The following is a 27,692-nucleotide window of genomic DNA, read 5'->3' on the forward strand; positions in this document are numbered from 1 at the left end:
AGTGTGACTTCCAAACTGATGTCACACTTCCCTTGAAGATTAACCTGCGCTGTTGCAGTTAGTAGCCTGAGGAATACGGACTCATTATATTGGCTGGCTGTGAACTTTTCCTTCACAAATATAAATTGGCCCCCCAGCTTAAAATGTTGATAATTGCCTACATTCATCTTACCACATTACCCTTAAAAATAAATGTCTTACAGGTGATTTGATTTTGCGTGTAAGTGCAAAGGTGGTGCAGATTCTCCGTGACAACCATATCTAAACTTTGTTCCTCCCCAACATACAAAGCTTGTATTTATCACTTCCTTGACACCAATTCCTATTTATACACAGATTTGGCGACATCTTGTGGCAGCTGAGATGGTTGTCGGAGGCCTTAGGAACTCGGAATTGCGCCAGTTAACCATTGATGCTAACGAAGGCGCTCAAGTTTTTATAAAGTCGGGGAGCCCAAGCCAAAGTGCGTCACTAGGCATCATTTTAGTCATGCCCCAAAAATCAGGAAAACTGAAAAGGTTTCACGCTATATCTCCACAATTGAGTACTACATCATTCAGTCTTTGCAGATGATTATTTTCAGTCATGTATTAATTAATTTGTTTTACAGTCTTTCTGCAGTCTACTTTTTATCTCATAAATTACTGTATTCCATTATTATTCTCATCATTTATGTGGAACCACTAAAGTAATGACATCACAAGTTTAAGCTGGTAAAATTGACTTTATTCTTTTTTTTTTTTCTTTTTCCGTTGACCGTGGTTCTAACTCGACTTGAGAGGTTCCACTGCATTTAAATTTATTCATCGGTCCCTATGGAGACAATTTCATAACCTTTTATTAAATGTAGTATCACCACTTAGCATTCCAAGAGGCTGATTCATTGAAGGTCTTTGTCGTGCTTCATGTGGCCACATTAGAAAATCGTGCACCCCACAACCCATTTGCAGTCATGGGAGAGTCTCCTAAAGAAAAAAATAAAATAAATGCAGCGCATTATGCTCATGTCGGCGTTTGGATTTCCTCCTTCTGAACAGCTGTTAATGACGCCGAGGTGATGCAGTTCACTTATTAAACGACATCTCTGCCCCAAAGAAGTGCGGTTTGTTAGCGCCCACTGGCTGGCGACTCATCCGAAGCTGCAGTTTGTTTGCAAATTTCACCTGCCAGGCGGGTGAGTCGGAGGGCAATACGAATGCGAAATCTGACTTTCTCCTTAATATGTAAAATTTTCTCGCTCGACGAGCAAAACTGGGCCAAATTGAATCTTAAACAATCCCAACAGCAACTCATCAGAGCCCGAGTGTTTTGAGAGCAACACCTCACAGAGGAAGGAATCTCTCTCGGCATGTTGCTAGGTGATACATTAATATTAATGTTGTTGGTTTTTTTTTTTTTTTTTTTGTTTAATCAGAATGCGTGCGTTCGCTCCACCCTCAGAATAAACTGGGGCTCAAAGATATCTCTATCTCCCTGATAGCTCAATTATCCTTTATCCCTGGTTTAAACAAAAAAAAAAAAAGGCATATCAAAAAATGTGAAATACTTCCTGCAATATTAATGTAGAGGGAGCTTTATCGATAAAGCCTAAGCCCCTTTTTTGCTTCTAATTTTCACTTCTTTGCCTTAGCGTAATTGAAAAATATGTGTGTATGTAGTTCATCTGTCTACTCTAATGAAAGTGTACTTCCACCGTGGAAGACTGTTTTGCACATCTGCATCACAGTTCTGGGGACCGGGGTTCGAATCCCGACCCCGCCTGTGTGGAGTTTGTTCTCCCCGTGCCTGGGTGAGTTTTCTCCAGGAACTCCGGTGTCCTCTCACATCCCAAAAACATGCGTGGTAGGGTGATTGAGGACTCTAAATTGCCTGTAGGTGTGAATGTGAGTGTTTGTATTACAAGAAACAAATCTGAGATGGAGTTTGCCCTCTGTCTCACCCTTTCCCTTGCCTTGTGAGGAGTTTTTTTTTTTTTTCTTTTTCTTTCTTTTTTCTTTTTTTCTTGTTGCCTCTCGGCATTCACAAGTTGGCCTTTCTGCAAAATAATTTTACTAGCACTGAAAGGCTGCTGTTATCCATCTGATTAAGTGTTCAAGGTTACGACTGTAAATACATCACTGTCTACTGCGGCTACAAGAAAAGGTGTCGGGAGCAACTTTGTTTTTCCGTTTTTTTTTGTTTGTTTGTTTTGCTGTAGCTTGTAAGTGCAAGCTTTAGTGTCCACCCCCACTGAGTACATGGAAGAAACCCCGTAAAAGTCTGTCCAAGTAAATTAATATCAGCTCAAATGTAAAGGAAATAAGGTTGAGAGTGCCAACACATGCATGAGTGACGGGACCCAAATTTCACTTTGATGATCTTTTATAGAGCTTGTATTTTCAACAACCTGTAAAGCCGCAGCTCCCTCACAAAGTGATTCTTACTTCCCTAGGAGTACTTTGTTTTAAATCGACGCAAATTGGATATGTGCTTTGCACTGTTGCAAGTTATTATAGTGCAAGTGTTTTTACATTTTTTCTATGACCTTTCATGAACCACGTGATGAAGAGAAGATTGTTGCACAGGTGCTAATTTGCTCCATTTTCACTCAATGTGAAATGCAGAATTTAAAGGTCAATGACTAGGAATAGTAATGATGAATAATACAAATAATAATTTTAATTGTTTTTTATGGAGTGGGGTTGTATGGCTACAAAGGTTATTCAAGTAACAATCCCTACAAGTAATAATTACAGTTAGTAGAAAATAATTTCAGTACATTAAATCATACATTAAATATTGGAAGCTGCAGGCAGCAATTGTAGAAACTCCTCAAAATGTTCAAACTTTGATGCTGTACTCTGCCCACATCGAATGGTGTAGGGCAAAATGCTTGGCAATTTAGCACCGCCCTTCAGTATAGTATACCTGTTTTCAATTTGGGCTCATTTGGGCAACTTCCCTAGCCGGAGTTCATCAAAGTACTAGTCCCGGAATTCGCCCAAAATGGCTGCTTCAAACCAAAACGGCGGACTTCTTGTTCAGTTTTGAGCATGTGTCCTTGAGACTTTTTCATGCATCATGTTACCATAGACAGATCCGCTGAATTCTGTCTCTATCGTTGAAACTTGCGTATTTATTTTTTTTTAACCCAACTTTCCAGGTTGTGTGACTGATTACATTTCGGGGAGTTATTTTCAAGACCCCAAAAATGACCTGTAACGACCCACCCCTAATGATAGCTGACTTTGGACAAAAGGCTCAGTACACTGCCGCGACATGGCACTTACGGACAAACAATCCTTCACCCTCCATGCTCACCTATGGACAATTTAAAGTCTTCAATGCACCTAACACTGTTTTTGGAAGGTGGGAGGAAGCCGGAGTAGCCGGGAAAAACCCACTCAAGCACGGGGAGAACATGAATTATTCAGATACTGCTTCCGTACAAATGATTTGTAACTATTCCCCCTCCCTCATATTCAGACCTGTCAATGTGTCGCTTACCCGCTCTCTCACCCACTGATTGCTTCTCTCCTATTTTTCAGAAATTGACAAGATTCAGAAAGATGAGGGCAAGGAGGAGGAGAAGTTCATCGACGTCGTCATCAACAAAAACATGAAACTGGGACAGAAGGTTTTGATACCAGTCAAGCAGTTTCCTAAAGTAAGTCGAGACATTGAATGCGCGCCATGCACAACATTTATTTATAGATCATGCAACCTGCTCGAGTTTGGTTCTCAATTGCTCACAATACCTTCTTGATTTTTTGTTGTTATTGTTGTATTGTTGAATGTTGTTAGATGTAATCTATCAAGAAGACATCTTAGCAAGTATAACTGCGTTCAAGAGTCGTTTCTCCTCTTTCCTCTCTGTCACACACACACATACACACACACACATACATCCTACAGCTCTATTACACTGACCTTGATCAATGCCACTTTGATGTCTCTCCCCATATTCATATGTCTATGAATATTTATGAATATATGATTGAGGAGAATTATCTCACAGCAGATTTAATGTTCTGGCCTCTTGCGATGGATTTCTCCTTACACGTGGTAAATAAAAGCCATTTTGGCTGTTCCTAGAGGCATTTTTCGCAAACAAGATATTTCGGTTCACTGTAACAAGCCAAAAGGGGCATACAAAGGCCTCACAATAGAAAATTTGAAAATTGGAGTCTGATGTGAAGCCACACTTTCTATTGGCCAATGAATGGTCGCGTTAGGTTAATTGAAGATTCTAAAGTCCATCGGTGTGAATTTGAGTGTCGTGAGGGTTCACTGTATTATAATCTTATTATGATAATATACTCCGGACTCTGGACTGACTGCTCAGGCAACATCCTCATAATCGTGCTCAGAATTTGTTTACATCCTAGGTAGTGACTATCATTAAGATTCAGATCATTACTTCCACGGTAAATAAGATGTACACCCAAGAAGAGCTTCACATAATTGGCCAAAGTAATGGTGAGCACAGAAGCTTGTGTTTTCCACGTATTGAGTCTAGCTTCACAGCTTAACGCATTTTCTTTGACATATTTGATAAGTTGAGCCACACTGATACGCTGTTTAGAGCTCCAACAAGCCACAGGGCGAAGACAAATTCAATTTGTTCTATTTGGCAGGTAGCGATGGCAAAAGTCATTCATCTGAATTGAATTGTTGTTGTGTTTTTTTATTTTTATGTTTTTCCTCGTTTGCGCTGCTGAGCATCACCTTTCGGCTTTGGCATTGAGGTGGCGCAACCCTTTCCAAATGACTTTTTCGGAGCGTGTGAGCGTGTGAGCGTGTGCGTGCGTGTGTGTGTGTGTGTGTGTGTGTGTGTGTGCGTGTATGTGTGAGAGCGAGAGAGAGATTCTCCCCTGTCCAAAAGGTGGTCTTTGCTGTCCAGTTTAGTGACAGTCTTTGACTGTCCTCGATATTAACATGAAAGTAAGGCCTGTAAGTGGCAAAAGTACTCAAACTTTGTACTTAAGTAGAAGTAGATACTTGTGTAAAAAAAGACTGGTAAAGTTAAAAGTACGGATTCAACTCATCCACTCGACTTTAGTTTAGTATTAGTAGACTTTAGAGTAAACAATGTGTTCCTATAGCTTTGCTAGCATTATGAAGTGACTAACAAAAAATGCAAAATTAGCTAATGGAAAAAAATACACCCTGATTGTAAGTGTTTTTTCAGATTAGACGGAGAATTTGGGAACGCCAGAGGCTGGTGGTTTCTAGGCTGGCACAAGACGCAACATATTCGCCTCGAATTATTTTTTCAATTATCTTGAAACAAGAACATGAATGGATAGTTTTACTTCTTGGAATCTGTTGCTGTCGTCGTTAAGGGTTCTTGGTTCAATTTCCTCTATGTTGCTGCGGTGCCTGAATTTTCTGTCTTTAAAACCCCAAGATCTCCTCAGTCAATCAAGATCTCAACCCCAGTTGATGGTCGTTATGGTTGTTTCAAGGACAACAGTGTGAAGAAAAACACAAAGCGGTTCAGACAAACAATTTTAAGACTACAACATTTGGTTGTCTGATCGCAACAGAGCCTTTTACTAGTAGGCACTATTTTATGAAGCTCCAAACTCAGGAAGAATGACATGGTCGATTTGTTTCAGTTCAGATCCTTTTGTTTCAGCACTGCACCCATTAGCAGGGCGTACAGAGTCCCACCGGTTTATTTCCAGTACTGTGGTGTTCTTCCCTGCCTGGAGAAACACGTGATTTATCCCTAGACTTTTCTTCCTGTCCCGCTGTCCTCAGCACAACGACTCTGCTCTGGCTCTCTTTGAACGCCTGGCCGAGTGGCAATACATTCAGTGATTGATGAAAAGATCTCAGCTGCGTATCCACAAAGTACCCCCCCCCAAACCACCACACGTTCTTTGCCATTCTTTAGCTTGTTTCGAGTTGATGGTTATAAATAATACCTTCCCTCCATACTCTTATATTTGTGGTCCGCGTGTGTTAAAAGAAAGTGGAGGTTCTTGTAATTTCACATACATCCTGTTTCATAGCGACCGTTTCCCAACATAGCATCACAATCCTCTCCCATAGCGCAAAGACATCATACAAGTCCAGACGGGTCACATAATCCCTCATGATACCGAAAGCATTAGCAAACCCCCGGAGCATTAGTCACAGGACAGATTTTTGTAGATGATAACCAGTAAGGGGATTTATTTATTTTTTTAGAAAACTCCTATATTTGGATCGTTTCTACATGAGAAATTGTATTACTGTCAAAACATATTGGCTGGTGTTGTGTGGTTTTACCTTGAGTAGTGTCTTAATGCACTAAGGAAATTGCATATACAGTACACCCACTGGACACTCCACATACACATTCACAATTTAATAATGGACATATTGAGTACATTTTAAAAATGGGCATATTGTTCATTTACACCTCTGTGGAGGTCTCAATCAATATAAGCATTTTATAATACATTAATATAACATAAGTAAAAGCCTTCTGGAGATTATGTGAATTTAATGCACACCCACCATAATTAAAACATACTATTAAAAAATGGTTATGGTAAGGGCTCTGCCTAAAGGATCAATGCACCAAACCTTTCAAGGAAAATCAGAGGAAAATTCTGCAAATGTCTTATCTTTTTAATTTTTTTAATGAACTTAAAAACATTGCTGATATCACCCGTGCACCATAATTAGAAAATGTGAAGATCCCTTTCACCAGTGGAGTTTACCGTAATTTATGGAAGGAAGGAGTTTTTCCCTCATCGTATCCCCCTGAATCCTTTTCTATCTATCACGATCACCCCTTAGCTTGACACCATGTCGGATAGTTCAGAAGAGTGAAGGTGTGCTAAATTACAACTTTGGCTTCAAGTCATTGTTCCATAGTACAATAGCTCAGTGATCAAGGCTGTATCCATGTGGAGGATGATGAATGTGCAGGGTATTGGTTAAACTCAGCACATTCAAAACATTTCCTGGATCCCTCTCCCTGCTGGAATAATTTAAAAAAAAAAAAAAAAAAAGAAGAAAAAAATACTGTGGTCATCTTTTAAGCATGTTTTTCACCCATTTTGTGTTTTTTACACAGCCGTTCATAATTCATAATATTCCAGCAGATACAGTATAATGTGCAGACTACACACATTCCCCATAAAGCACATAGAAGTCTGCAGATCTCAAGTCTCAAATTAAATTTCTGTACTCTATGGTGCAAAATAGTTCAAACAAACATAAACAGCATTGCTGATTATACCTTTAGATATTTAATATACAATACGGTAACGTACTGCTTCATTTCTGGTTTCTGGATGTGTCATGTGTGCTCACTGTGTAGCTGTTGTATTATTATCTCGAGACTAAATTTACATGCTAATTTGCTGTTCATAGTTGGTTACTCTCCACTGTAATGTAGTTCAGACCTCTGTTAATAGTGTAACAGTACCACCTAAGCATTTATTCTGGTGTTTCGCAGCTCTATATTTCACATTAGCTTAACAGTTAGCAAGGCTTCTCTCTTTTCCTGTTATGTTTTCTTGCTCGGTGTGTCGCATGCAGCTACTCCTAATCCACCTTTAGTGATAATGATACTTGTCAGACGTGTATCTTATTCGCTGCCATAGAGGCAGGGATTAGTGACTTACAGTTAAAGAGCCATTGCAGGACAGTATTTAGCCGCAACAGTTAGATAGCTGCACCTCGTACTGGAGCAAGTTAGCTTAGCGCCTAGCATCACCCCCATCGTTCCCAAACAGTGAGGAAAGCCGGCAGGATAGGTGAGGGAATCTCAGTATGTTGAAAAGTCCTAATGGCTGTAAAGTGGCGATGCGAGGTTATTATGGGACAGCGACCATATCCATCAATCAAGAATATACAGAATCACTCCATAACGCAGTTATAATGCCAGTGTTATCTTGAAATTAGCGCTGTGGGTATACACTGCAATCTAGCCCACCATGTATGATCGCATTCACAGAAATTGCTTTCATTCTAGACATTTTGAGAAACATACAATGGATCAAAAAAAACAACCTTGCTGGAACTGGGGGAAAAAACCAAAACCTAACCACATGTAACTGTACTAGAACTGAAGCCCTCCTCTCAAAAGCAGCAGCCAGGAATTGGAACGGAATAACCTCAGTGAACAAAAGGCACACAGATGAAAGAGTGAGGTGAGGTGTTACCTCCTGCCAGCTAATTGATGACTTTGACGGTTACAGGAGACGGCGGTATACGTCACCGGCGAAGGAAATGTGGAATAAGGCAGAAAGGCTTTGGCCACCTTTTGTCTCACTTTGACCATCCCCAACTGCGAGTGGAAGTGGGTTTTGCCCTTGTTAAGATTATTCTTGCTTTGATGGGTTTCCAAAAGTAGCGCTGCTTGGCATAGCATTGGCAGAGCATTTGGGTTTTAGTTAGGGTAGTTACTTAACATTCAGAATCTAAAGAGTATAATTCAGTAAACAACTATTTCATCACTTACATATGAGAATTGGTGACTCAGATATTTCTAATATAAGAAAAGACCTAACGGTGAGAAGATGCGGTTGATTTACCATCCATATTGATCCCACCAAAGAAGGAAAGAAAAGGTTTTATTAGCTTTAGTGAAAAGCTTCTGCAGGTTGAAGCTACGTCAAATTGATGCTGACGTCTTTGTGCTTTATCTTGAGCAAACAGTGACTTGATTGATCCCCCTACTCTCTGTTTTCTCTTTCCCGCAGTTTAACTTTGTCGGCAAACTTCTCGGGCCACGTGGGAACTCGTTAAAGAGGCTACAGGAGGACACCCTCACAAAGATGTCCATTCTGGGAAAAGGGTCCATGCGAGACAAAGACAAGGTAACTCAACTCTTCTCTTTAAGATAAACCCGCTCATGTCAGAATAAAAGGAGTCTTGATGTCAGTATGTGACCAATTCCCATTTGAAATATAATTGCAGTTTTGGTCTCTCTATGTAGTCTCTCCGGCGTGTCCTGGGTCGTCCCCGGGGCCTCTTCCTGGTGGGACGTGCCCATAACACCAGTGAGGCGTCCAGGGGGCATCCTAAACAGATGCCCGAGCCACCTCATCTGGCTCCTCTCAATGCGTAGGAGCTGCGGCATGACTCTGAGCCCCTCCCGGATGACCGAGCTTCCCTATCTCTAAGGGAGAGCCCGGACACCGTGCGGAGGAAACTCATTTCCACTGCTTGTGTCCGCGATCTTGTTCTTTCTGTCACGACAGACAGCTCATGACCATAGGTGAGGGTAGGAACATATTGTAGATCGACCAGTAAATTCAGAGGTTCACCTTTTGGCTCAGCTCCTTCTTCACCACGACAGACCGATACAGATTCATCGATTTGTTTTAGTCGATCACACCAATAGCTTCAGCATCACTCAAGTCAGCAAAGTTAAAATTTGTGAATATTGGGAGGAAGTGTGGCCTGATATAGTATGCAAAATATTGTTTTGTTTTAGTTCAATACAATTTTCCCCCACTATTTTGCAGGTCTCCTATGCTTGCTATGTTGAATCTTTTTTTTTCTTTTTTTTTTTTGGAACTAACTCTACTTATCTATCGCCTAAATCCCTGCTGTATCACAGAACTTTGTGATGTCTTCGCATGTGGGAAGGTATAAGGAAGGAGCCGAGGAAAGGGCTTGGTTACAATTTTTGTGTGTGTTCAAATACATATACAATGTTTAAAAAGTCTGTTTTAATACATTTAGATTTATTTAAAGGGGTAAAACTAAATGAAAAAATATTGTGGACTTTCACCTATTTGGGTGGTTCTGGAACATATCCACTACAATAAACATGGGCTCACTGTATGTGATTTTCTTCTTTCTTGATTCTGCTTATAGTCCGTTTAAATGAGATAAATTGCTGATGTTTTTGTGCATTGTCCTATTAAATTTTTATTTAAATGGACACTAATGCACATTGTGCAATCAAATGATGTGATTGAGTCAACTGTCAAAGGTTGAGAAGAAAGCCTAATTATGCATTTCTTAGGACTAAAAGGCATGCATTGTATGAAAAGGAGAAATTGAAAGCAAAATTCCTCATAACAAGGCCTATTTATCAATGATTATGTAGGTGTTTAAAGAAAGGATATAAATGACTCCAACGGCAGCTCAGAAGGAGCAGGATTGATTGCGGACTTTGTTAGCGGTGGATAAATCGGCTCGTCGGCGTCTGTGATTTGTCGGCAGCAATGATTCTTGTTATCATACAGCCCATTCTTTTTGATTATGATGATCAATAGTCACAGACGGTCCAGAAGAGATCCGGTCCGGATATGTGCTGACCCGAGCACCCGCACCTGTCCGCACATGCCCTCTGTGCGATTTAAGACCAAGCAGCTTGGCGCAGCTTTAGTGGCTTCCCTCTTTTATTAAAGGAGAGAGAGTTGCTCCTGTCTTCAGCCTTTTGCTGACTTTTCTGGTTTTGAGTTCGGCAGAATTTGTCATTGTAGTTTTCAGGACTTGGAATTCCTGATACTGTGAATGTGGAAGTCAGGCCACTGTACAGGCAAAACACCCAAAGGTTCTTCAAAGAGGGAGTAAAAATACAGCCGCCTCGCTCCTGCAGACGCTCCCAGCCACGCTCTGATGCTTCTATTTATATTATTATTATATTTATATGTTGGTAAAACACATTGCATTTTGCCTCCGAGCTGTACTTTGGGTGGGAAAGTTTCCACCCTGCGGAGGATGGAAATGTCATTGCACAAATCACGAATCTGGCAGTCTGTTGAGAAGATAAAAGTGTACACTGCTCGCCGTGTTTCCCCGAGACACTGTAAAGCACCGGGATAATTGCTCTAATATTTGCTGCGCTTGTATTGACAATAATGTCAGTGTAGAAGGGTTGAAAGGCACCGAGCTGTCGGGATCCGAGTCTGTCCGCCTCGTTATGGCACCTCAGCTATCCTGCCGCTGTCAGGGCGCGATGATGGAAAGGCATCTGTGTTGCACGGCCCCCCTCTTGTTAGCGGCGTAATTAACTCATCCATTCTCCTCTCTGGGACTTTCTCTCACAATCCCCACGTAGACCGTAAAATTAATTAACTATGCTTCACTTACAGCGAGTCCAGTGTGATTGAATTCTTATTTTAATTGTCAGGGTGTATAATTTTTTGGTTTTGTCTTTTTATTTTGACTGTTGTGTTTCTTTTTAAAATAATAGCATACTTTACAGTGATGAAAAAATTTATTAGACCATCTGTCATAAAAAAATACCTCATGCAGCACCACAAAGTGTTTTAATTCATTTGTGATGGAACACATCACAGGAGGTAAACCAAGCAATTATTGTTTCTATTTATGCCACCGATAACTTTAAAAAAAATAGCAGAAAAGACAAAGGAGTGCTGCTGAATGCCGCATGTTGTCATGAATGCCATGTTACCATCGCAACAGAAAATAGATTGGTTACTTTATTGACCAGTCAACTAAATTGAGGCAAATGTAAGTACAGTAATTCCAAATGCTAGTACTGTACGTTTGGTTAAATAAACTTTCGAAGGACGAGACTTGGAGACTAACTACTAATGATCAAGATATCTTGATTGCAGGCTACTTTCCTGCTTAATGGACATACAGTGTTGCAAAATCAATGAGTAATCAAATGTTTTACTCTTCAGGAATGACGGATTTATTGACGCCACAGTGAATCAGATGCCTGAAAATAGTTTATCATGTATCGTTTGTTGTAATGCATTGTATTTTTTGTCACACCCTGCTAACTAACCAACAAATTGCAATACCGCTCATCTCGCGTTTGTTTTTAGTGGAGGTAATTACAACTGTTATACAAATTCCGTGAAAAAACCTGATCGTAAATTTAACAAATGTATATGCTAATGTGCGTAGAATAAAACTGGTCAGTGTTGTCTCAATATAACACTCTCTGATCATCTTAATATTCAGTAAAGTGACTACTAACAAAAATATATAATGAAAATTGTCTGGGCTGCATACTGATGCAATACTACTTACTAACAATTTGGTTAATAACATTTATGCATACAAAATGATTTCCGCGTTAGTTCTATATGTATTTTCTACAGTACTGCCACTAGTCAGAATTTTCAGTTGTGCACCTTCCGTTTAGTACAAAGTTTTGCTGCAGCCCATGGTGGGCAGCATCAAAGTCCACTCTGCCAAACCCACGGCAGACCATCTATCTCCACAGTGTCGCTTTCTCTTGTACTTAAGCTCTTTGTACATTTCTTTTTTTAGACAAGCAGTTTACCTCACGTAACGTCTTCTTTTCGGCTGGTACTTCACACATTATAATTCCAGCGGTAGAGAAAAAGGCTAAAATCACCATTCAAGCCACTTCCCCAGTTTTTTTTTAATTGCCCTGCATTGGTCAAATGACATGTAAGGGTTTGCTTTCTAATGATGCCATCAATGAATGATTCCCCATTTGCCACTCGGAAGAATGTGTGACGTCAAAGGGGGAATGGTTTATTTCGGGTAATTGTACCAACCAACTGCTTTTGAAGCCGTTAGTGTAGGCTTAGTTTTTTACTTGTCAAAGAAATAGATGCATTTACCTTCTCAGTAAATTTTTTATGCTGTAGTTCGATCATGATTCCTCACCTGATGCTGAGCTGGCAGCACAATATAATCCGTCCTATTTTTTTTTCTAGAGTCCCTTCCCTTCAATATTTAATTTGAAAGTGGATTTAGCTCAGTTATTCCCTTCCCTCCAGCGTCCACCCTGTGTTTCCAGGGTGAACCGCTATTTCTAAGAAGATTTGTTGGGAGGAAAAAAAGAAAAAACGAAGATACCGCCAATAGATGTGAGAAACAGACAGCTGTAATCTGTCGCTGTCAGCCGCTTAGCTGCTGTCGGACGCGGCTGGATCATGGATGCCGCTTATCAGCGCTGATAGTGTGGCCTCCATGGCTCTGGAATCTTTTATAATATCATATGCAGATGGTGGATTCATGCATGTAGACTTAGATATCACTCCGGAATGAGATTTCCACTAGATATAAGAGCAACATATTGAATACAAGGTATGAAGTTGAAGACTGTATTTTACAGTACATTAGGGGTCATGTGGTTTAAATGTTTTTTTTTTGTAATAACAGCTCCTTCGAGGTTTTATCTGTTCTTAAAATGTCACAGGCTGTATAGTCTCCCCACCATTGCTTTATATTTTAAAGCAAATGTGCCCAAATGACTCATGCTATCATTACACTGACTCATCTTTTTAAGACTACAATGATTGTTTTTCCAAGCTTTTTTTTTTTTTTTTTTTTTTTTCCCAATGCAAATATTCCAACACATGAAAGGGAAAAGCAGGGACAGATCTGCATCTCTCCTCGCACCCTTGCTTACACATTCGACACAGGCGGCTCGGTAAAAGCCCATCTTTATGGAGGATATTATCATATCATTAACATACCACAGGCACTCTTAAAAGAAGGTTATTTATAATTAGGTGCCATCAGAGGCACTGGGTCATGTGGCGCTGAGGAGGGAGAAGGAAAAGAGTAAGTAGCGTCTATAGGAAAGACCCCGCAAACCCACTTTTAGTGGATAAGGGAAAATGTGGGACACTGAACCAGTTGTTTCATTGTGGGATGTTATCGGAGACATTTGGGGGTTTTGTTGTCCTATTTCGCGCCATCAACATTATCCTGGGCCGCTTCTGTCGGGGCTAAGTGGTCCACAGCACGCCGCTGTTTACATGCCGTCATTTCCCATCGCACTACTGAGCAAGGTGCAGCTGCTCTATTATTTTTGTAGTGTGCTTAAAACCGTTTAAAAACTTCAACATGGAGCTTTTTAACTTCTGTGGTGGCAGATGATCAAAAATGAAGTTGTGGAGGGATTAAAGCTCAAGTAATCCCCTGGAAGCATTTTTACTCTCTAGGTGGATGGAAGGAAAAGTGACGTGAAACAAAATGGAATTCAGCATATGTTCTTAACAGACTTATATATAAAACATGACTTTTCCAACTCACCGCTACGCTGTCTGAACTGACAAATTGATCAAGGCCCAAATTGGTTTATATGAACCTGCGGCAAACAAATTCTCACAGTTTCTTAAAGGGGACATAGCAGAACATTTACTTTTTAATTGCTTATATACAAAAACTTAGATTGGTATTTGTGTGAAATACAGTGTTTTTCCTATCTTTATCAGCTCGCTTTTTTCTTGAGAAAAAGTCGCAGCCACTTGCTTCGTCACGGACATTGAACTGCATCCCCAGTCGTCATGGTGATAAATGCTGTAGTCTCCATTGGCCTCGCAGTAGAGGGGGGCGGGGTGAGCAGTGGTTTATTGGCATGAGACTGTTGTCAAACAGGCTTGTTTCAGGCTAAAAGAAGTTGGTTAAAAGTGTCATTTTTTAATCACTGGGGTATTTTTACTAAATATATGCCTTGATTTTTTTTGTAATATTAAAAAAATAAATACATATACATATTAAATATGTTATTGAGACTGGTGAGTATGCATTTGTTAACACACATGCGTTGGATATTTGGTATTATTATTTATTACACTAACAGTATTCAGTTCAACATTACTTATTGGTGCCATATTTAAAACCCACTGCCAACAGAAGATGCAATGTTTCATATTCTATAGTTGAGGTTTTTTTTTTTCATTAATAATTCACTTTGTAGCCAAACCTTTTGAATCAATATTCAAAAAGGAATGGAACCAAAGATTAGAAGCTACAAAAAAGTCGAGCAAAGTCTCATTTGAGGAAGTAGCAGCTGTGACTGACAGGACAAAAGCGACCAGACGTAACTGACAGCTGCAGTCTAAATAATTTTAAGGATGAACATTTACCAGAGCCCCCAAGACATATTTCTTCCAATAAAGCATCATTCTGTTACCGTAATGCGAAATCTGGGCCAATCGCGCAAGCTGACAGCTAACTGGCATCCCATTTAGCCCAAATGTTTTCACCTCGTCAGGAAGAGGAGCTGCGCCAGAGTGGCGAGACCAAATACCAGCACCTGAACGAAGACCTGCACGTCCTCATCGAGGTGTTTGCCCCGCCGGCTGAGGCCTACGCCAGGATGGGTCATGCCCTAGAGGAGATCAAGAAGTTTCTTATACCAGTATGTTACACACACACGTCCTCACAATGAAAAATGTCCTCAACGGAACAAGGATCTTTTTTAAATCCAGTCCCCACTATCACACACTTACACACACATTAAGGGGGGGATGTTCTCAGAACCTTATCCTCCAAGGTAGCCGCGTGCTGCACTGAGCTTATTTACTCTCCCGCTATTTATTATAGATGATCACTGCAATGCTCTCAGCTATACTGATTTACATCTCATTAATTATCTGCAGCACCCCCCCACCCCACCCACTCCAACCAACCGGCCAACAACACCCCTGCTCACGGGTACCATGAATACATCGATACATATGATACATGTCAAAATACAAACTTAAATGCTTTTGTGAATGTATTCCAGCGCAGTTATATAGTTGCATGAAAAGGCAAATGGAGGTCTGTTTTTTTTTTTTTTTTTTTTTTTTTTTTTCATGAACAGCAGCAGTGTAAAGTACATTAATTTGATGTTCCTGGTGCTGTAGCCCAAGAGATAACCTCAGTAATTTAATACAGTGTAATTGAAAGCATCTATTTTTATTTATAGTCTATTTTTTTATACTTATGTGTGTGTGTGTACGCGCGTGTGTGTGTGCAGGATTACAACGATGAGATCAGACAGGCCCAGCTGCAGGAGCTCACATACCTGAATGGAGGCTCGGAGGATGCTAAGGTGCCAGCAGTCAGGGGCAAGTCAGCCCCCCGTGCAAGAGGGACACCTGTTCCAGGACCTCCCAGGTAGCCTCATTCAAATTATTTTTATATGTGTATGTGTGTGTGTTTGCGCAAGTGGGTTCATTTACTGTTAAGAACCGACTGAGATGGCATTTTCCTGTAATTGGATGCCACATAGCATCTTGTCGCACTTTCACAGTTAATGGTGTCATTTAAAGCTGCAGGACACTTACCAATGTTTAGTTCTGCTTTACAGTACAATAAGTAATTTGCATCAAAACATATGGATGTGTTGCACATTAACTGGGCAACACCTTGGGATGAACATTTGACATTTTCTTGATCGAGTATGGGGGTAAAAACTGTATATATATCTCAATTAAAAGTGGAGTTTAAATATAAATACAACTTAATGTTATGGGAAAATGCAGCCACATAGCAAGAATAAGAAAGTCTGGATGAAACTTAATGGCATAGGTCCATGGACCATAAACATGGGTGCACACAACATTGTGGAGCAATCGCTTGCCAATCTATGATAAAATAGAATAGAATAGAACCCAGTCCTTCACCAAGTCGAAAGACAAACATTATTACCAGATCATATTCAGCAGTCTGTCCTTGTAAATTTCCATTACATGTAGAAAAAGAGATGGCATCTACAGTATTAAATATAATCAAAGTAAGTTATAGTGTATTGGTACAAATTCAAATTAGAGACGGATCCAAAAGATGTCCTTTGAAATGTATTGACGCAAATACTTTTGAATGTTTTTTTCCCGTTCTCATGTAGAAATATTCACGTATGGCAGGGCTATCTGGATATTTAATCTTATAATCACTTACACTTTTGCAATGAAAATATTAGCATAAAAGCCTTTATATGCAAGTGATCTTCGGGGGTCTGCTTTCTTCTCTGCCACCCCTCTGAGCTTCCAGAGTCCCAGCTCCTTTGAGACTTCACACAAAATAAAAATACTGTTGGGCATTCTAAGATTTTGAGCGCTTTGAAGAAAACCCCACAAAGTGTGTATTTGTTGTTGTTTTTTGTTTTTTTTTTCAATAAAAGGAAAGCGACACATCCAAGGACACACAGATAGGTTGTTTACATTGCTCTGAATTTGGATATAATTTGCTAGGATTTAATTTAAAATGTAATTAGCACCTACTGTGCACAATTTCGGTATAATAAATACAATATACAAGATAGAGATTGAGTGCAGTTTCCTACGGCAAGATGCTTTGTATTTACAATGGAAGTTTTTTTGTTTGTTTGTTTTTGCTTTGGATTCAGGGAGCGCGGATTAAAAAAAAAGTATGTTCGAGAAAAAGCTTGTCCCTCGACCTGACTCTTCAACCTCCTCAGCGTCAGCCTGTTCTCCCACTGTCCCCAATAGTCTAAAGAAACTGAGATTTCACCGATGCACTGCACACGTGGAATGGAAAGTATAGAAAGCAAATGACCCTCAGAGGAACCTTTTGTGGGTTTTTGCTGTTGCTTCACATCATTTTGACTGCCCTTAAAGAAAACCTGGCTGATGTGATAGAAGCTCTCCCAACATTTTTAACAAACCGCAAGGTCATTCTGCCTTTGACTGCAAACATACAGCAGATGCAACGTTTTGTGTCAATTCATTGAGATGACTGTCCTGGTCCAAATGTCAAGGCCTCTTCAATATTTCACTGAATATGTATTTGAGCGGCGAACATTGAAGTAGGCTGAGGCAAGTTGGAGAAAGGCAGGCAGCCTTCTTTCAAACATAGTAAATTAAAGCATCTTATCATAATGGCTGTGATTATAGTTGACATCATATATGGATGATATACAATAGTATTAGTGTAACAGTATACCTAAATGCTTTAGCGGGATTGTCACACAGCACACACACACATCCATTTTCCTTAAGTAGTTGACCACGTTGTGCTCTGTAATGCAAAAATCTGTTTTGCGATTTTATGCACGTTCAGCTAAAGCTGGTGTTCGTGTGCCGTGTCAGGAGTCGAGGAGGAGTACCCCCTTTGCATGCGGCCATGCCCAGGGGAGCGGCACCCAGAGGAGCTCCGCCAAGCCGCACACCGTCTGTCCAGGGGGAGGGGGGTGCAACGAACCAGGGGAGCCCCCCCAGCAACTGGCTACCGACCAGCTCCACCCATTGTCCAGGACACTTACGACGAATATGTAAGTGAGCATTGCGCCAATATCTATATGAGTTTGTTTTTAGTCCTGATTTAGTCTCATCAGGTTTGTGATCTCAAGAAGAATATTATGACGTCAGCTGGAAGAATTGTTAACTAGTATTTATTGTTTAATATAGTCAGTCCTTGCTATTCACGGGTTAGTGACCAAGCCTGTGGTCCCGCTGTTATGAATATTAGAAGACTAGTGACGATTACTATAGCCAAAGCAAACAAGACTAACCACTATTCTCATCCAACTACATCAACATCAACTAGCTAATTTTTCTACTATCAGACCTGCACAGATCTAAGAAGACAGTGTCACCTTGTTGGCCGAACATTTAGCTGCTCCACAGATCATTATAATCTGGCAAGGACAGCAGACGGTCGAGTCGACGTAGTTAGCAATTAGTCGACTAGTAGTAGTTAGTCGGTCCTCAGAACTGTGAGGCCACCGTGCCAGCTTCAGTTATGTTCTAAAGAAATGTCTGGATTTGAGAATCGACTAGGGTTGCCAATAGTTACATTATTACCATCTAAAGTTTTGATCAAAGTAATATTAAAAACAGATTAAACAATAATAATTGAAAGAATATTTTGTTACCTGATTCTGATTTAAAAATACCAAATCAACCATTATATATAAAATATTATTATTAAGGTTGCTTCTCCCACCGACCCTGAACAGGATAAGCCGCATCGAAAATGGGTTGGTGCATTATAGGATGAAGTCGCACTGCATTGCATTGCAGCATGAAGTATGGGAAGGAGAATGTATTGGTATCGGGGTACATTTCTTGCCTGCACAGTCAAAAAAATGGATATGGCTGTGACATCTAAGAGAGATTAATTGACAGCTTTTGTGCATTTGCCAAAAGAGTCCTGTGCCACTCTGTCAAGGTGAAGTGGCCCAGGTCCTGCATCAACATCACATATTTAAGAAATGGAAGAGTGGAGTTGGCCCAACTTGGGGTATTGCCGCAGCAGCCCGCGCATAAGCACATGTGACAGATTTATTCAGCGGGTTGCAATTCAAATGCGTGGATGTCGAGAGAATGACTCCGAGACCAGCTGTTTCCCATCATTGTCACCGTTGTAAACTACATCCCCCGACGCCGGCACCTGTGTATCTGGTCGGGGACAGGCAAAAGAAACGATCCCGGCATCTGCCAGATGATAAATCTAACCACATCACAGCAAATTAGAGGCAGAATGAGTTGCTCCGTGTTATCTGAATACATCACCGTCGCAGGACAAGCGTTTCCCATCAGGTGCTGACAAACCCCCTTTTGGAGTCATCAGCGACATGACAAAGTGATGTTTCCGGTTTGCTCGCGGTTTAACATGCTTTCCTTCACAGACTTGTAAAACACTTCCCCGCTGTTCTTTTTTTTCTATTGAAGAAGACATATTATGCATTTTTCCAGGATTTAAAACAGTTTCCACGTGTCACGTTACACATCCGTTTTAGTTACCCACCTATGAAAAGCTATTTGAGCATTAATTATATCCTTTATATCCAGTTGAACAGCTTAAGGTCTATGTACTAGTTAGTATGCTCTTTTTCCTCACTAGTAACAAATTTCAGCGCACTAGTATAATGACTAGGGTGTACTAGTAGAACAATTGTATTACTAGTAATGTTTTTTTTTCCCATTATTAGTGCTTCTTTTGTCCAACTAATATGCAATTAAACCTTACTACTAAACTGATGTGCTACACTAGTAATACTTTTAGGTCCAAATAGTAGGCACTGATAGCCTTCCTGGACCTGCTAGTAGTTTTCCTTCACTAGTAACATGGAGTTGTCCTATTAGTGTGCTCAATTTGCCGACTAGTTTTCACAAATATTATACAGTAGTGGAAAAATCTTAAGTAGTAAGACACAGTGATTCTATTAGGGCGCTGAAGTGACATTGTACAATTGTACTCATTAACCTCTAGCGCTTCACAAGTAATGTAGTACTAGTAGGGCAAAGTCAATTTACTGTAATATGCCCATCACTCCCCACCAGGCTTCCTCCTGGGCATTTGTTGTGAAAATGTATAGTGTAGATGGAAAAATTATTCTTCCTTTTCCTCAAAGGATTGTGTTTTGCATAATCCACATATGTCGAAGATTCTGTTTCTGCAGGGGAACCCCATTACGAAATTACTTAAAATTCAATTACTGCCACGTGAAATGCCATGATACCATCACCCACTCTTTGCAGCTACATCAATCTAAAACACTTGCAATGACAATTACATATAATACTGAAAGGGGTACAATATTCATTTCAGAAATATGGTAATTTACAGAGCAGTGGTATGGACACGAAAATGGATAAATATAGTAAATCGAAGCAAGTAATATCCAAGTTTGACTGTGAACACGCAGCTCCATGGATTCCAAGACCAGCACACCTCTCGTTCATGTGCATTGGTGTTGCTTATTCAATTCCAATACCAATTCACACTCTCTCACACACACACACACACACACACACACAGTATTTTCCTCATGTCCCCCAGGCCCAGTTGCACAGCCCTGTTGAGAGCCAAGCAGTACTAATTGCATCCTGTTCAACTGTGCCCCGTTGTCATTTTATTGCTCACTCTTTGTTTTTTCACCTCCTTGCTTACCTTCACTTGTGCTCATTGACTTCATCCTGGATGGATGGAAATGTGAATCGCTGGACAGGCAAGTATGTTGACGCTTAGATGGGTGGAGAGCTTAATGGATGGACAGGCGGGCATATGGATGGCTAGTTGAACAGATGGATGAGTGAGTGGGGTGCGTGCACATATAAATGAATGTGCAAATAAATGCACATACAGATGGATTATTGCACCAACTGATGGACACCTAGGTGGGTGTATGATGGCTTAAACTCCTTTGCATTTGCTCATTCCATTCCACTGCTGCAGCACGAAGGTCATCCACTGGTCAGCGTGAGCAAAATGTTACATTTTGATCTAAAATGCCTCGCAGTGTAGGTGTGCAATCGAACGGCGGCCTGTATGGGTGTAATTGATGGGCTGGTGGCCTGTCCCGGATGTACGGCGGCCTGGAGGTGAGGCAGAGGCAGTGCTATTCCATTTCATCTTTTCAGTGCGTGGGGATTTCTGCAGGGCTATTTCATTAATGGCCTGAGCTTCCGAGGAAGCGCAGAGCAGATGTGAATAAGCTTTTGATTCAGATATGACTTAGCCAAGACTAAAAAAAAAAAAGAGTGATAACTCAAAGAGCGCCAAGAGATTTGTCACAAAATAAGTTTTACTGACACATTTAAGTTTATAATAGGTTAACTTACATATATGTGAGACACAAGGGCATTTTTTAAAACCCATTATCTGATATAGTAAGTAATAATATTGCATGAGTACGTGGGCTTGTGTCAAACTACCGTAATTCCGGTTGCACACTTTGGTTGCTCAAGGTGCTAAAACTCACATGCTTAGGTGAAGCCTACTAGAACAGCTGACCTTTATTTGAGGTTAGTAACAGGCACTTGAAATGGTGGCAGGTGTGTTCTGACACTATTTGAACATTTGTCCACACTTGTGCAACCACGCTATCTCAGTTGCTGACATTTGAACAGGGGTGTCTAGAATAAACCAGAGTTCCTGGGGGGAAAAAATAATAATAATAACCGTATTCCACCGCTGTTGGTCGTGTTATGTGTCGCCGTAGACATCATACCTCATTACTCGTTGTGTTGACGTGGCATATGTAAAGCTGAAATGTATGGTGGGATTTGAAGATGCTTTAACAATGTAAAATACTTCATATTATTTTCTAATAAAGAATTTGTGCAAAGAGCAGCCTTCCTTTTTGAGGCCTTAACCCAAATAGACACCTGGTAGTCTTTTGCAGTTGTGTAAATAAACAACCATGGCTGCCACTTGATGCAATTGGGTGTTTTTCAAAATTAAGTCGAGTCTTGCGCAGGGAACATATCGATGACATTCTATCTGCTGCGGTGTTGTTGTGGAGCACAACGGAGCAGCTGTGATAGCGCTGTAGTAACACACAGAAGCAGGCCCTCTGTTCGTCTTGAGTGGCCTCAGAGGCCGCCCCTTATCTTTTAACTACACGCCTCTCAGCCATCCTCTGGCATACAAATGAAAGAGTCACTTAGGGACCGCTATCTGCCTCCCTTTTGCTGTCTCTGCCCCCATCCAATAATTGCCCCCCCCACCCCAAAACCCTCCACCAGTACTCCCCCGCCGCCCCCAACCATTCACTGTCACACTAATCCTGTCTAGTGTTCTGGGGCACAGCAGTGTTGCAGGCGTGTTGCGCTATTGTGCTCGCCAAGATATTTTGACTAAAGCGGGATATCAGATATCTCAATAGCTTCACTCGTTGTTATTTCCTCCGTCTTATTTCAAACAATTTTCCCTGTGTTTGATACTGAAGAAAAGAATCCTCTGACATTGTCATTTATCAGTCAACCTTAACTCTCGTTTGTAAAGGGAAAAGGCCGCTTTAATAAATGACAATAACACCGTTAAAGGTTAATATGGTCCTTAGTGCAAGGTTGTACAACTGTAGTGCATCATCCAGGAATCGGTTCATACTGTCAGTGCCTTGCTCAGGGTGAAGGGCAGAACGCTAACTACTCATTTTTGGATATTAAAAGGTGTAATGGAAATGTACCAGAATACACGAATGCATCTGATAAGATAATAATAATGCGACCCTACATATCTCTGCAATGCTAAGCAATGATCACATGATCACGAGTCCCCTTTAAAAGTCCTCAACACAACTCTGCGAATCAGAAGACCCTGTGTTGCGCACCCCACAACCTGCTCCAACCAACAATTTTTATGATGAATTGCTGAAATGATCTAACTTTGATGCCATGCTAATAGGCATGCGGCAGTTCCGTGAGCTGTATGACTTTTCCCTTTGTCGAAAAAGGGCTCTTTCTGAATTTTCCAGATACCGTGGCTCAGTACAGGAAGGATATGCAAAATGTGCTTACGAAGAGTGACTGCTAAAGGATGCAATACCTCCAATACGAAATTACATTTTATGACAGCGTCACCCATCACTCTTGGACAAATCCAAGATATTAAGACAGTATAACACTATCTTGAAATGAAAGTTTGCAACCAGCTACTAGAGTGAGAGTGTCTAAGATTGGTGAAAAAAATAAAACAGACTAGGTACAGAGGCGGATAACTAGCTAACTAACATGGCTAACATCAGCTCGCTTTTGCTCTGATGTTACGTCACAAAGCAAATAAACAAATAAACAACAATTCCAAGAGGGCCTTTGGTGTATCACATTGTTTATTATGGTAATACACTATTACCACAACATTTGTTGTCAGAAGTGGGGATCCAAGAATCCACTATCCAGATGTTTTTGCATGAGTTATAGGGGACTGTGCACCCGGGAACATCGAGCGTTCCTGCCTCTTATCTCCAGAGTTGAGAAGGGAGGACCAACATTTTATGGAAACTCACTCTAAAATAGGTCATCACACATACTCCTGTTATAAGCACTGTTTTTTGCACGTTGACCCACTTAAAATATGCATTGAGGAAATCCTCCACAACCTGCCAGTGAGTCGATCCCACACACAGACTTTCACCTTAAAGCATCTCAAAGTACTTACTACCTCAATGTGGATGCAATTAAAGATTAAAAATTTTAAACAGTCGACAGTTTTACCGGGTTTTTTTTTTTTTTTTTTTTTTTTTTTTTTTGGGCAGCGCAGCATGTAAACCAAAGACACGGTAGACCAATTCATCGTCAGGCTTGTTCTCTCGGGAATTCCGTCCCATTTCGTGCAGCAATTAGTAGAAAGCAGATGTATCTTATGGGTGGAACTTGAAATATGCACAAAGCTCACACAGACACAGCGAGACTCATGTTGTTGGAAAATAATCCAGTTTGAATATATTACATATAAAAACAGTGAAGAGTTTCCCAAATCAGTCCTCATGAGAACACAATGAATTGCTGTGAGCTATACGTCTATCACTAACTTTAACGTTTGCAAACTTGGTTTTATCATTCATGCATTTAAATTCTAACCACGGTCAACTAAAATGAGAAAAAAAAAAAAATAATCTTGTTATTTTATAATCAATAGACTTTACACGATCAGGATTTTTGGGGCCTATCAACGATCACCGATCAGCGAGTTTAAAAAAACGATAACCGATCACCGATCCGATCACATGATGGAGGAATGTGTCTATTTAAATGACCTGTTCATTTACATACTTGTGTACTTAATTGCTCAAAAAAGGTGTGTATTGTTCTATTTCCAAGAAAGGTTTGACAAGGCAAGTGTAAAGAACAGCATGTGTGCACTATATTCAAATGCATTCAAAGCGATAGCTATTATTCTGTGCTTATTTTTAAGGACTTTTTGTTTGCATTATCATAGGCGACAACTGAGTTTGTTATCTAGTGCACCCTTCGACTTTATACATGTACTGGAGTGATTTTATTTGACAGCTCAGACTATGTTTTCACCACCGTGCTCCATGATTTTACATTTTGTGGCACTGCTTATTCAATATTCATAACAACACTTGTTGTTTTTTCCAGCCTGCACCGAGCGCTGTGTAATAGATATAACTTTAAAACAATAAAAATAAACACGGCTCAGTGTTTGGAAACAGGGGGGGGGGGGGGGGGGGGGGGAAGAGTAATTTTTAACCAAAAAGATTTCATATCAAACTGACATTTCTGGCATTTTACATTGTTTATTTCAGCAGTCTGTCAAAGTGCCTCGTGAAACGCTGCTCTTTTTGGGAGATAAGCCACTCGCTTACTGGATGCAATTGTGATTGAATATCCGGCTTGTCTTTTGTTCATTTTCGGATGGAACAGAGAATGGAGAGGCGGCCAATTTGTCAAGGCAATAATGCTAATGGAATTTTGTTATTAAAGTCATAGATTGTCACTTTTTTTTTATGTAGCACATCCATCCATTCTTTTTCCGTACCTCATATCCTCCCAGCTCTCCTGTGACCCTAATGATGACATGGAAATAGATATTTGTGATAGATTCTTTCATGCTGCTCTGTTGCAACGTGAAAAAAATCATTGCTATCAGCACCATTTTGAAAAGGTGCGCTGGTCAAATTGTATTTCTTTTTATTTTTCTGATTGTCAGAGAAAAATTCTGTGAGCTATTTTATTGATCATATAACAGCCACACTTGGCAAATGGCTTTTTGATTAATTTTTGCGTAAAAAGTTAATCTCTGTTGTATAGTTAATGTGCAGTGTATTTCAGTGTTATGGCAATACACAATGTATTTTAGTCAGTTTGGACTCCCGGGACCAAGAAGTGTAAAATGTACTTTTGCTGACTAAACCCATAATTTTGCCAAACTTATTGCAACAACAGAATTATTAACGCATCCATCCATTTTTCTATAGTGCTTGTCCTCATTAGGTTTGCAAGTGGGCTGGAGCCTATTCCAGCTGACTTTGGACGAGAGTTGGGGTACACCATGGATTGTTCCTCAGCCAATTTCAGTTCATAACTACATGTGAAGTTAAACTAAAATGAAAAAAAAAAAAAAAATTGACATTTTTTTCAGCTTTAGACCCAAATGTTGTTCCTGCCGAGGACCCAAATGTCCGTCCATGCTGCCGAAAAGATGAACACATCTCTTTAAATGACAAACTACTGACACTAGTGCCTATTCGGCTTATAGTTTACACAAACTGAAAAAGTTTGTACATCTGGGTCACACAATTCCTCACACTTTTTCCAGGAGACTTCATGATAAAAGACTCAATATTAACTTTTTCCCCCCAAAAAAATTGTACTTGTAATCAGGCATTAGTACCTTAATAATAAAGAGGATGTGATGAGCATTTCTTGTGCGACTAAATCTTTCAGACATTAATTTCATGCATGCAAATCAGGCGCAGATGGAATTAGCTGAGAAGTGTACGAGGGATGGGGTGGGGGGATAAGAGACATGTCGCTAAGGGTCGAAACCTTTTGTGCAACATAAGTCCCGTTTATCCCGAATTAGGACGTGTGCGGCAGCGGTTGGCTTTGATGTTCCTCTTGGAGGTTGGGGTGCGCGCGTGACGTGCAGAGGGGTGAACGGGGATACACTGCCAGAGTCCAAACAGATGTTCAAGGCTCAGGGTTTGAGGTGGTGATGAGACGTGACCGCCGCATGCGTCCTTCCATCCCGCTGTCACTCACTCGACACAAAGAGTATGCAGTCGCTGCTCTAATGGTACGAGCGTAGCACGGACTTTGTCCTGTACTGATGGAAAACGTTTCATTATTTTTTTAAGTTTGTTATAATTATTGCTCTCGACTATTGTGTTCTGTCTCCAAATATGTCTACTGTTAGGATATCATGAGACAGACTCAATTCTATTATTATTCGATTTTGTGTTTTACAGTGACTCATTGCCAAATATGTTTCATTTATTGCTATTCTAGTCATCTATGGTAATGATTTGAGAAAGCTACTTATGAGAAAATTGCAGAGGCATTCCTATTGTAGTGCTAGTGGTTTGTTTGTCTGTAATAATGTTTTATCCATCTATCCGTTTTCTATACTACTTGTCCTCATTCGCGTCACGGGTGAGTAAAACAAATTCATTCAACTTACTTCATGTGTTACCTTACTTTTTCCATAAGGCATTGGCATTTTAATCATAAATTTGAATACTTTAACAGGTACATTCAGCCCTAAGATGTCGCTCTTGATTTTTCTTTTTTTTTTGCACCATTAGTGACCAAATAATTCTGCAAAGTGTTTAGTAGATTGCAATGCATTTTTTTTTTCGTACAAAAGCTTACAAAATTCTCATGATTCTGATGATTGACCTCAGGCAGAATTTTAAATGGAATATTGTCTGCGTCCCCCCCCCCTCCGCACCCCACCCCGACCCCCTTCTCGCTTACAAAGTGTTACAACATGCATTAAACACCCATACCTGTACAGCTTGGGAATTATACCTTATACATGAAGCATTGTAAAATGTATTTCATTTGTATGTAGTTTCTCAGTCATCCAGGTCATGGTATTCTGCAAAAGTTGGATTGAGGCAATTGACCACTCAGCTTTTTAAAACAACTTTTTCAGCAGTTCAAAGTCTTCAGATGCCATCACTTCTCATTTTCTCAGGGTCATGTCTTCAACTCTTTGTTACCTTTTGGGTCGTTGTGTCATTAGCGGAATCCTCTGTTTCAGGACTATGATGATGGCTACGGAACTACGTATGACGACCAAGGATACGAGTCCTACGACAACAACTACACTAATCAAGGACAGAAGTAAGTTCTGCTCTTTCGATCTCCCCTTAACTCATTTAGCAACCCCAGAATGTAACGATTGGGCACGTGGCGAGGTGTCCCGCACATGTCGATAAAGATGGATGTCATTAAATCGAGCTTAGCAGAGACTGAATGTTTCCAAAATGAGCTGGTTATGTGTAAATTTTGCAAATATCAGTCAAATTTGAACTTTATTTACAATCCGATTATTATGCGTGAGCGAATTGGAGGTGTTGCTGCTCCGATGATTTCTGTGCTAATGAAGTGTTTTGGTTTCCAGTTTGACTTTTGCATTGCTTTTTAAAGGTGATTCCTCAGTAATCACTGAATTCCATTTAAACAGTCAGCTTTCAAGATGGGTCTCAAAGCATATACTTTATTATAATTGGTGGCAACTGTATTCATTGTAAACACTCATAAGGGGATGTTTGTCCATTTAACAAAGGGCCCTGGACAGCCAAATGCAGAATATTGATTTCTTTGTATCCAGGGAGCGATCGCTCTCTCCCAGCAACA

The 27,692-nt window shown here is 40.3% G+C and overlaps 1 protein-coding gene across 1 annotated transcript in view; it reads left to right on the forward strand.

Moving 5' to 3' along the window:
* Positions 1–27,692, forward strand: part of khdrbs3 (KH domain containing, RNA binding, signal transduction associated 3) — an 80,340-nt gene that overhangs the window by 39,228 nt on the left and 13,420 nt on the right. The window contains 7 exon segments of the mRNA XM_061665351.1: positions 3,528–3,646; positions 8,688–8,804; positions 14,900–15,046; positions 15,650–15,789; positions 17,724–17,805; positions 17,807–17,905; positions 27,094–27,176. Coding sequence (XP_061521335.1) covers positions 3,528–3,646; positions 8,688–8,804; positions 14,900–15,046; positions 15,650–15,789; positions 17,724–17,805; positions 17,807–17,905; positions 27,094–27,176 — 787 coding nt within the window.

Source organism: Phycodurus eques, chromosome 20, assembly GCF_024500275.1.
Source record: "Phycodurus eques isolate BA_2022a chromosome 20, UOR_Pequ_1.1, whole genome shotgun sequence".
Lineage (NCBI taxonomy): Eukaryota > Metazoa > Chordata > Actinopteri > Syngnathiformes > Syngnathidae > Phycodurus > Phycodurus eques.